Source organism: Carex rostrata, chromosome 2 (assembly GCF_964058835.1).
Source record: "Carex rostrata chromosome 2, lpCarRost1.2, whole genome shotgun sequence".
NCBI lineage: Eukaryota > Viridiplantae > Streptophyta > Magnoliopsida > Poales > Cyperaceae > Carex > Carex rostrata.
In genome coordinates this window covers 16,137,129-16,148,717 of record NC_135919.1, presented here as the reverse complement: position 1 = coordinate 16,148,717, position 11,589 = coordinate 16,137,129, and the positions used below count along the sequence as shown (strand labels likewise).

The 11,589-nt window shown below is 32.6% G+C and overlaps 1 protein-coding gene across 1 annotated transcript; it reads right to left on the bottom strand.

Annotated features, from left to right (window-relative positions):
• Window positions 1-7,111: 7,111 nt before the first annotated feature.
• On the bottom strand, window positions 7,112-10,940 carry HINT3 (histidine triad nucleotide-binding 3). Its single transcript, XM_078294144.1, has 7 exons — window positions 10,667-10,940; window positions 10,072-10,127; window positions 9,848-9,905; window positions 9,701-9,767; window positions 9,563-9,618; window positions 7,933-7,986; window positions 7,112-7,425 (listed from the first exon to the last, which is right to left on the bottom strand). Exons 1-7 carry the CDS (start codon window positions 10,835-10,837, stop codon window positions 7,306-7,308), a joined length of 582 nt encoding a protein of 193 aa, XP_078150270.1. The 5' UTR covers window positions 10,838-10,940; the 3' UTR covers window positions 7,112-7,305.
• Between the last annotated feature and the right edge of the window lie 649 nt (window positions 10,941-11,589).

Sequence of the window (11,589 nt, the reverse complement as noted above, 5' to 3'; positions counted from 1 at the left end):
TTCTTCATATTAATATGTGCTTGGGGACCAAATTTTACATTTTTTGGAATTTGTTTACTATTTATTAAGCAATTTTGAAAGTCGCTGATCTGATGGTCCAGAAAATTTTACTGTTTTTACACAGCAAAAACAGCAATTTTCAAAAATGCTTAATAAATAGTAAACAAATTCCAAAAAATGTAAAATTTGGTCTCCAAGCACATTTCTATATGGATTAAACATCTAACGGTTCGGATCGGTCGTTTGGTACTTTAAATCCGTGATTATAGTGCAATGCATAAGGGGGTTCATGCATTGCAATGCACCATAGCCCATCTCTCTCTCTCTCTCTCTCTCTCTCTCTCTCTCTCTATATATATATATATATATATATATATATATAGTAAGGCTTGGGTGCTATGGATAGCATAGCGGCCTACGGTGCTACGGTTTAATATTCGAGTTTTTAAAATCCTAACGGTTAATCCGAACCGTTCATCTTGTTCTCCATATTAATAAGTGTTTGGAGACCAAATTTTACATTTTTTGAAAATTTTTTACTATTTTTTTAGATAGGTAGAAAATCAAATATCTGAATGGTGCAGAATTTTTTAGATCGAGTGATTTTCTACCTAGCTAAACAAATAGTAAAAAATTTCCAAAAAATATAAAATTTGGTCTCCAAACACATATTAATATGGAGAACAAGATGAACGGTTCGGATCGACCGTTAGGATTTTAAAAACTCGAATATTGAGCCGTAGCACCGTAGGCTTCTATGCTATCCATAGCACCCAAGCCTTACTCTATATATATATATATCCCGTATAGCAGTGCAACATTAGCGCAACATCTTTTGGAAGGTCTATCAATATTTCAAGTTATATCACTTGCTTTAGCTGATAATTAATTAGCTAGTCAGTATAATTTTTGGACTAATTATAGTGACGTACGTAATCTCTTACATACAGTGAATACTAGCTAGTCATCAAATCTCACAAAATTAAAGAACTATATGGAGCATTAATTTTAAGAGTTGATTAAATTGTGCCTACTGAACTCCCTCCCTGTTGTGCAGCATCGAGTGGCGTGTTTATGCGTGCATGTCAGAGATGTTGCATGTCGTACGGTAACATACTGAAAACTGTAAGAACCGAGTCCCACAAGCGTAAGGATATGATACGTACTGGCACATCGTGCATGTGGATCATGAGCATGCATACCACAACAACAAAATTCGTTTGGTGTAACATACTGATAGCAATGCACATTCCCACTAGACTATTCCTAGATATGTCTAGCTATGCATACCATTACACATGTCTAGTGACGTGTTAGGCGTGCCCAGGCATCCTTCGTCATGCTCGTGCCGTGTCAATATGTGTTTGACAATTACTAATCGTGACCTAGCTACGAATGCATATTTAAAAAAATATATATACATGTATTTACATTGTCTTTTTTTTTTTTAATGAAAATCGGGCATAAGCTGCCAGGCGTACGTATGCACATTATCTAGTTATTAACAAATTTAGCTTTCTTTTATATGTATTTAGATTTCTTTCTTTTTGGCTACGCCAGTAAAATAATTAGCTAGGTAGATAGGAATGAAGTGAAAACAGAACTACTACCTTCATTCCTATTCAAAAAATTACAAATTACAAATTCGAATTCGAATTCATTAAATTCTGAGCAGATAAGAAATTAATATCATGTTGAGAAATATGATTGCTAGCCTCAAAATATTCATCATAGGCATATTTTAGACAACATATCAGCTAGCTTTCACAATGGGTACCTAGCTTGATTATGTAATTAAGGTTTAATTAGAATAGAATCAGGCAACATATCTTGCGGTCTTGCCTTAATTTGCAAATTAGGAATTAGCCCAATTAACGACTAATAGGGATACACATCAAATATTAGACTAATAGGGATACACATCAATATCAGAACAATTCAATAAGAATTATTATTTATCATTTCTCTCTCTCTCTCTCTCTCTAAATTCAATATATCATTTGGAAGTATATAAGTATATAAGACAGAAAATAATACAGTTTTGAATGTTATCGGTACTGATCTAGGAAAAGTTTAGATATCCAGATATAGATACTCACATATTTTGCAATCTATTATTAATATACTATTTCAATATTTAAATACGGATTCAAATTAAATATTCTCAAATCACAAAGCTTATTAGCCAAAATTTTATTTCTGATATTAAGTGTATTATAATTATAACTTTTATTCTTATATATCATGAAATATATGAATCCAGTCTTTTCACTCAATAAAAGATTACTTGTATCGTACAGATACATGACTTATTATTATATATATAATCATGCATATATGATAAATAATTTACTAATTAACATTATTAATTTAAATAATATGTTTATAGTGGCTGTTGGATATTAGAAGTTATTCATATGGCTATATATAATATATAGTTTGATTACTATCTGGTTTGTATCCGTCTGTGTTCACCCCTGATCTAATTAAGCTTTTAAGAGTTAATGATTTAAAGCTCTGAAATTATACAATCTGAGCGTACGGTTTCTGTTGGTTGGGTCGACTGTAGAAATGTTTCGTTTAGAAAACATGCTGGATTCGACGATTGTGTGTTAGTTGGGTCCACTCTAGAAAAGCTCGTAAATTAGCTAATTAATTATAGTACTAGGATCTGTCACCTTCTTAATTGATTGCTTAATTAATTGCGATATTCTAGGCTAGCTACTTAATTCATATACAGTAACATAAACAGAGTCAATGCAATACATGATTCTATTCAGGTCAAAATATAAAACAAATAATTAATTTCCTTGTAACTGTGATTTCAGTGTGGTTAATATATAACCTAACTTTTCAGATTAAGTAGCGAGAGTTACAAATAATTAACTAATTATATTTGCTTTTTTTTTTTTTTTTTTTTAGTACCTCGATCCCAATACGTACCAAGGAATTAATATTAATTAGACGGCTGTAATAAATTTATACAAATAGTACGCAATTCATACTCAGTAAATATTGCTGATTTTATAAATTCATACTGTTTTACAGATCTGTCATCACTGTTGTACCGATATTGATGATGTCTTCTGTACTAGTGGCAAAAAAAAATATATATATTTCTCTTTAGTTTATTATTTGCATCATATAACATTAAGCTACTTCTAAATTATCTCCCATACTATATACTCGTATTATATATGGATTTTAAATCTGATCTAGAAATATATTATGAATTTTAAACCTGCAGCTTTCAGTTCATGTGCACAGCACCGTACGTCAGGGTTAATTAGCTTTAGCAGGAAAACAAAATTATAATATTGGAAGAGAAAAATTGGGGGCTAAACATGCCAATGCCACGTATTATGGTGATGGTGTAGATTTCAAGATATACATAAATGGATAAAATTATTCCTTCTTATTTTTTTACTACTTTTAGATAACTAAATTGTGAAGTAATGCGAAGAATTTAGACATGCAAGATGTGTCATCCTTCTTAATACTACTTACCAATTGTAGTCTAGGACTATATATATATATAGAGCTGGGCTACGGTGAGTTGCGAAGTAAAGCGACTATTTTACTTCACGCTCATATTTTGCGATTTTAAAGTTCAAAACGTCGATCCGAACCGTTCATCTTGTTCTCCATATTGAAATGTGTTTGGAGACCAAATTTTACATTTTTTGGAATTGTTTTACTATTTTTTAAGCAATTTTGAAAGTCGCTGATCTGATGGTTCAGAAAATTTTACTGTTTTTCACTGTTCACAGCAAAACAGCAATTTTCAAAAATGCTTAATAAATAGTAAAAAAATTCCAAAAAATATAAAATTTGGTCTCCAAGCACATTTCAATATGGATTAAACATCTAACGGTTCGGATCGGTCGTTTGGAGTTTCAAAATAAAAATACGGCTTGAAATAGAAACGCGTTTTACTTCGCAACTCACCATAGCCTATCTCATATATAGAGTTAGGCTAGGGTGCTATGGATAGCATAGTGGCCTCTGTGCTACGGCTCAATATTCGAGTTTTCAAAATCCAAACGGTCGATCCGAACCGTTCATCTTATTCTCCATATTAATATCTGCTTGGAGACCAAATTTTATAATTTTCTGAATTTTTTTACTATTTATTAAGTATTTTACAAAATTGTTGATCCAACGGTGGCTGCACAAAACAGTAAAACCGTTGGATTAGCAATTTTCAAAGTGGCTTAATAAATAGTAAAAAATTCAGAAAATTATAAAATTTGGTCTCCAAGCAGATATTAATATGGAGAATAAGATGAACGGTTCGGATCGACCGTTTGGATTTTGAAAACTCGAATATTGAGCCGTAGCATAGAGGCCACTATGCTATCCATAGCACCCCAGCCTAACTCTATATATATATATATGTATATATATACATATATATATAGAGAATGGCTAAGCTCAAATTGTTTGTTCCTGGGCTCAGGAACAAACGATTGGGTTCTCCAATTTCCGAAGTTTAAACGGCCGATCCAAACCGTTAGATGTTTAATCTATATTAAAATGTGCTTGGAGACAAAATTTCATATTTTTTGGAATTTTTTTACTATTTATTAAGAGGGTTTGAAAGTTGCTGTTTTTATTAAAATTCTGCACCATAAAAAAACAACGACTTTCAAACCCTCTTAATAAATAGCAAAAAAATTTCAAAAAATATAAAATTTTGTCCCCAAGCACATTTTAATATAGATTAAACATCTAACGGTTTGGATCGGCCGTTTGAACTTCGGAAATTAGAGAACCCAATCGTTTGTTCCTGAGCCCAGGAACAAACGATTTGAGCTTAGCCACTCTCTCTCTCTCTCTCTCTCTCTCTCTCTATATATATATATATATATGTATAGAGGTGGGCTACGGTGAGTTGTGAAGTAAAACGCATTTCTACTTCACGCCGTATTTTTATTTTGAAAGTCCAAACGACCGATCCGAACTGTTAGATGTTTAATCCATATTGAAATGTGCTTGGAGACCAAATTTTACATTTTTGGAATTTTTTTAATATTTATTAAGCATTTTTGAAAATTGTTGTTTTGCTGTGAACAGTAAAAATTTCTGGGCCATTAGATCAGCGACTTTCAAAATTGCTTAATAAATAGTAAAAAAATTCCAAAAAATATAAAATTTGGTCTCCAATCACATTTCAATATGAAGAACAAGATGAACGGTTCGGATTGACGTTTTGAACTTTAAAATCGCAAAATATGAGCGTGAAGTAAAATAGTTGCTTTACTTCGCAACTCACCGTAGCCTAGCTCTATATGTATATATATATGTATGTATATATATATAAAAGTATAATAAGCTAGATAAATAAGATGGAAGATTAGAAGATTATAACCTCTAGAAACGAGGGAATTTCATGTATGCCCTTCAAAAAAATTTGAAATTCCCCCTATAAAATTCATAATATATATCTTTTTGAAGGTCTGGAATTAATAGACACCAAAAAAAAAAAAAATTAGTTATCATCAGCTCATATTGTACCTAACCTATCTAGTACCTGCTGGTACATGTATCAATCTCAATCTAAATCTGACAAAAAGATTTTATAACATCTTATTTACCCTTCTAAATTTAGAAACACACAAAATTTACTCAATTAATTATCCTTTCTATTAAAATTCATTTAAAATTTATAAAGTATGATTTTACTCTTTATTAAAAAAATACATAGTACGTTTAAGAGAATGTTCATTATTATAATTGATATGTATATGAGGGTAAATGATTCATTTTTCTTACTTTTGATGAGCACACAAACATATGCTTTAATACTACTGTATGCATCATAAATAAAAAAATAAATCATTTTTCCTCAAAAATTGACCAAAGAAGAAGAAACATTTTTCTTACACAAACTAAATATTTTATTTTTTAATAAAGGACAAAATGTGATTTTTATAAATTTAAATAAATTTTAATAGAAAAGGCAATTAAGTAGGTAAATTTGTGTGTTTTTGGAATTTAGAAGGGTAAATATGGTATTATAAATTTTGGAGGAGCACATATGTAATTTTGTAGTTTTGAGGGCATACATGAAATTCCCCGAGAAACAAATTCAATACTGGACCTCTGCCGCTTTTCGTCACCGGAGAAGGCATAAATCATTATAAAAGATAACTATGTCCTATTTAGCAAATTGGTATATATAGCTGCTGGTCATTATGTCAGAAGTCAGAACTCGGATGAATGCAACACACATTGTCTCAAAGGTTGATTCCGCAGGCAATCCGGACAGAGCAGTGAGATTTGGTGATTTATTTTTAGGAGAAGAGATTTATTTGGTGATAAGACCGGGGCCAGAGGCGCACACGTGTGCACTGAAGCACCGATAATTCCTTTCCCCAAGTCAGCCACTTGTAAATTATAATTCGAGGCTTAAACATTAAAAGGTGGATTTTCGAGTCCAATGAGTCACATGCTTTTGTATCATCTCTCGGATTCACGCCAACTTTACCCTCACTCACATGGCTTCAGTACTTAGTATCATCTCTCGCAGTTTCCACAGAAATTTAGTTAATTACTTCCCCAAAAGGTCGGGCACTTGATTTCAACAATACATTTTTATTAAGAATCTTATCTCATAACTAAAGGAATATTTTTAGGCACAAAAAAAAGGAATAATTTCTTGGTCTCATTAAAAGTGCTTTGATCCTGCACGGATTTTTAGTTCAAATGAATTGAATCAAGAATCCAAAATGTACATCCGTTTATCCGCCGTGTTGATTGGAATACTTTTCATCATTCGCAGAATCTTGGCCACACAAAATTTAATGATTTTAATCACTTCTAAAAGTTTCAATAAAAGGGCAACATGTTTTATTGAAGGCGTTACGATATCGGGCCTTGGCCCAGTACGATGTAGTATAAGGCCGAGAACATAGGACCAATAAAAGGCTTATAAATTCAGTTGTAAAAACACTGAAATAAACATAGCTACGGATATGAATTTTCCCTAATTGTTGTTCTAGAAATAAATTATTTTGTAGGATTGGCACAATTTCCATCACGTATAGTCATACAGAGAAAGAACACTGCTAGCTCCACTAAATTTCCAAGCAACTTTAATGCACAAATGTGAAAGTATCAACCAACTATTTAGTATTAGGTCTTCAAATTTCAACCAACTAAAAGCCTGTTATACAAGTTGGGAGGGCAATGAATAGCATAGCAGAAAACAAACAGTAAATTTCTCAATATACATTAATTGTTTCCATCCAATATGAACACATACACATGAATTCATTTATATTAACTAATTTACTATAAATACTAGGTTAATGGAGATGCATTTATCTTGCAATCATCACAAGAAGAACAAATATTCTCTCTAATGGATGCAACAAGACTTGCAGTTTCTGGGTTTTCCTCTATTGATGTCCTCCTCAAACTCTGCAATTGTGTTGTAAAATCAGGGAACAATGTATAACTAATATTGCATTTTCAAGAGGTATAGAGAACCATTATTTGGTCTAGTGACAAAGGCACATATCTCTTATGTGAGAGGTCATGAGTTCTAAACCCAGATAAGGGAAATCCTTTGTTACAAAGGTTGAAATAAAGAGTCTTGGGTGGCCTGACCCCCATTACTCATTTCAAAAAAAAAAAAAAAAAAAAAAAAAAAAAAAGAGGTACAGTATTGGACTATTGGTACATCTGGTAAAATTTCCCCCACAATGGCCCAATGGTTGCAAATTTCCCAATAAAGCCTCCAATATATATTTAATGACTACAATTTTAATTTAAATTTTAAAAAAAAAAGGACTAATATTTTAACAAAAAAAAATAGGACGAACATACTAAACTGGTAAGACTAGACTAGCACAACCATCAACTGATATTGTTTACATGTTATTGACTAGTATATGTGCGCACTAGAAAAAATTAATACAACTTTACCTCAGATGGCCATAACCTATCACCAGCTTTACGAGGTATTATGTGAAAATGAGTCTGTCAAATAAAAACAAAAAAAATCAGGTTAATTACCTTTTAAAATATCAAAAATCAGGTGAATTACCTCAATAGACCCACATTATATAAAATAAAATAAAAAGACAAGGAAATAAAATAAGTGACCATGCCAATATGATAGCACTCCTGATGGTAGATGCTTTCATTTGGTTCACCTGATTAAAAATCAAATGCAATTAACCGACAGTGGGGATCACTTCACAATATGACCCCAGCCCTGGGATCAATGCACATAGTAGTGAGTGAGATTCAACTTAGATCACTCCCTTTTACAGTAACAGGAAACCCCATCCCACTAGTTATATCCTAATAAAATTATGTCCATCTCCACTACTTTGGGTGATCTGTGTTAAATTACAGGATTTTGCTATACACCTATTAAAGGAGTGCTATCACTTTGTCTGAAAAATTCTGCATCTAGTAGGATTTAATTAAGAAGAAATCTTCAAATTTTGATTAGCATCGGATGATATGTAAACTAGATACTAAATATACTGTTATTGGATGTTGTTGTTAAATTGTTAGCAATTTCAAAATTTTGTGGTTATAGTCATGTGCGAGGAGAAATTATTGAACATTAGACATCTATTTTCTCACCTTCTGATTTTTGAAGTAATTTTGAGTATTATTTTGTCAAGATAGGATTGAGGTTTTAAATTGAAGAGAGAGAGCATGCAAGGTGAAAACTTATTAGAGTTTCTAACATTTTTCTCATGGGACTCAAAAGCTTAGGAAAGGAGAGAGAGTGGAGAGTAAAGAGATAGGACACAGGAGAGCTCGTGTGCTGTCAGTATGAAGGATTAGATCATAAATCTCAACTGCTCATCAGAAATTTCATCCAATTTCTGAGATTAGATTGTCAATTTGTCAAAATTTTCATTGTCTAGTGATCCCCACTCATTAGAACAAATCAAACTTTTGTCAGATTACAACTGGAAAACAAAATCAAATGAAATTATATATCAAACTGAAGCAAATTTTGCATAACTAATATTTACTATTAACTTTTTTATTATGTGTAGGAATAGGATCTCTTCAAAATCAAAAGGTTTGTAAGTGTGTTGTTGGATATATTCATAATCCCCATACAAAATTTCATGCCATTAAGTTCAGCCCACTGAGAAGTTTAAAATCATTCAATGAATCGTACAAACATGCACCAAATTCATTTACTTTTTATATGCATGATCTGTGTACCACATAGATCAGACCTTAATATTGGATTTCATAATTGAACTTTAAAAGAGAATGTCAAATTAATTAGTACTCTGCCGATGCCGTTGTGATGTGTGCCTTGTCTTTCCTGACAAAAAGTGATGCCAATTTTCTTGAAGTTTATGTGCTCAAAGACCCAATAAAAACAATCTCCAAAAATATATGAAATACTTGTAGTACTTAACTTTGGTTTATTTGGTCAGTTCGGTTTATTTTGTTTTAAATATCCAAATCAAACCGAAGACCAAAAAGAACAGTATAATTTCTTCAGTACATGAGTTGCAAAAGAAGAATCCTACCACCTAGTACCAAAATCAGGTATATTTTGTAGAATACTCACATGAAATATAACTTGACCAGCAGCTTTTCCATTGTTGACCAGAAAATTAAATGAATCTGCAAAGCATACCATTAATTAGAAATGTTTAGTTCCAGATAATACGTTTGACAAGAACACCATTTCAGAAGCAAGACATACCACATTGAGCAGCTCTCATGATTGCATTACTGAGAAATGGTACTTTTGAGCACATTGCTGCCACAACCTGCATTGCCAACACCAGCTAATTAGAGAAATAAAAATCTTTCTCTTTCTTTTTCCTATCCAAAAAAGAGAAGAACTTACTGATGGAGGGGTTGCGTCAAGAGAAGGAAAATGACACTTTGGAATAATAAGAGCATGCCTGCACAAACCAACACACTCAAAAAATAATAAGAATGTTAGTTCTCGTAATATTATGATAACCACATCAAATGAAATTAGGCTGATGATTTCATTTGTGATAAACACATAGCACGCAATTCTCAAGTAAAAAGGCTTTTCCAATTAATATATAGAAAATAACATACCCGTGAGTTAATGGATTAGAATCCAAGATACACAAGCATACATCATCTTCATACAGCTACAGAGAGGACAAAAGAATTCATATAAAAATTAAATAATTAAATAGTACAATATTTAACAAAAATAAGAGGTCATTTCTTCATGTATAGTACCCAAGTATTTTCCACTTCAGAATTCCCAGTTAAGGCTTCATTTTGCCTTAATTGTTGATTTACCCCAATTGACTACTTCGTCCTCAATTAAATTGGTTCTCATGCTAGCAGAGTATAACTTGGTTAAGATTTTGCTTATGGAATGAATAAATATGGAGTAGAAAAGAGCACCCTTTAAACCAAAAGTTCGGAACAGTTCTATTAGGAGAGCTCCTAATTTGAACACCAAAAACAACTCAAACCAAAACTCAGTTAAGTTCCTCTCTAAACTTCACATAAAGAAATCAAGAAATTGTACTGGAATGACAAAATAGCATGAGACATAGAACTGTTAACTGCAGAGCAGAAAGTTGCAAATAGCTGCTGAAGAGAAAGAATTAAATACCAAGTAATAAATTCAACAAAACTTGAAGAAGAAAGGAGAGAGACTGAGAGAATAAATTACCTTAAAAGCAGGCGCCTCGCCGCGAACTATCATACAAAACACACATCCGTCCTGAGCGCAGCCGTTTCCGTTCTCCCCCTCTTTGGGGGCGGAAGTGGACGCTTCCAGTGGAGCTTCCCCAGTGGACGGGGAGAGGTGCGAACAGAGGACGGCCAGCCTGCGCGTTTCCATTCTTCGTTCCAACTGGAGAAACGATTGGATAGGGTGTCGAACTGTCGATTTATCCGATTGGATTGGATTGGATTGGATTGAGAGAAGATGGAAGTTGTTTCCGATTTTGGGACCAGTCAGTTGCAGACTTGCAGTGTGAAAGATATAACCTAGAAGCGAGAAAGGTCCTGATTTCTGGGCCCACCGGTATGTTAAAAATTATATGGCACGCCACTCTGTCTCCCCGAGGAGACCGAATTTTCTGCATCCTGAGATGAGCTACGGTATGGTTATAAAATTATATTGCAATATTTTATAATATATATATATATATATATATATATATATATAGAGAGAGTTAGGCTGGGTGCTATGGATAGCATAGTGGCCTCTATGCTACGGCTCAATATTTGAGTTTTTAAAATCTAAACGGTCGATCCGAACCGTTCATCTTATTCTCCATATTAATATCTGCTTGGAGACCAAATTTTATAATTTTCTGAATTTTTTTACTATTTATTAAGTCACTTTGAAAATCGCTAATCCAACGGTTTTACTGTTTTGTGCAGCCACCGTTGGATCAACAATTTTGTAAAATACTTAATAAATAGTAAAAAATTTCAGAAAAATGTAAAATTTGGTCTCCAAGCAGATATTAATATGGAGAATAAGATGAACGGTTCGGATCGACCGTTTGAATTTTGAAAACTCGAATATTGAGTCGTAGCATAGAGGCCACTATGCTATCCATAGCACCAGCCTAACTCTATATA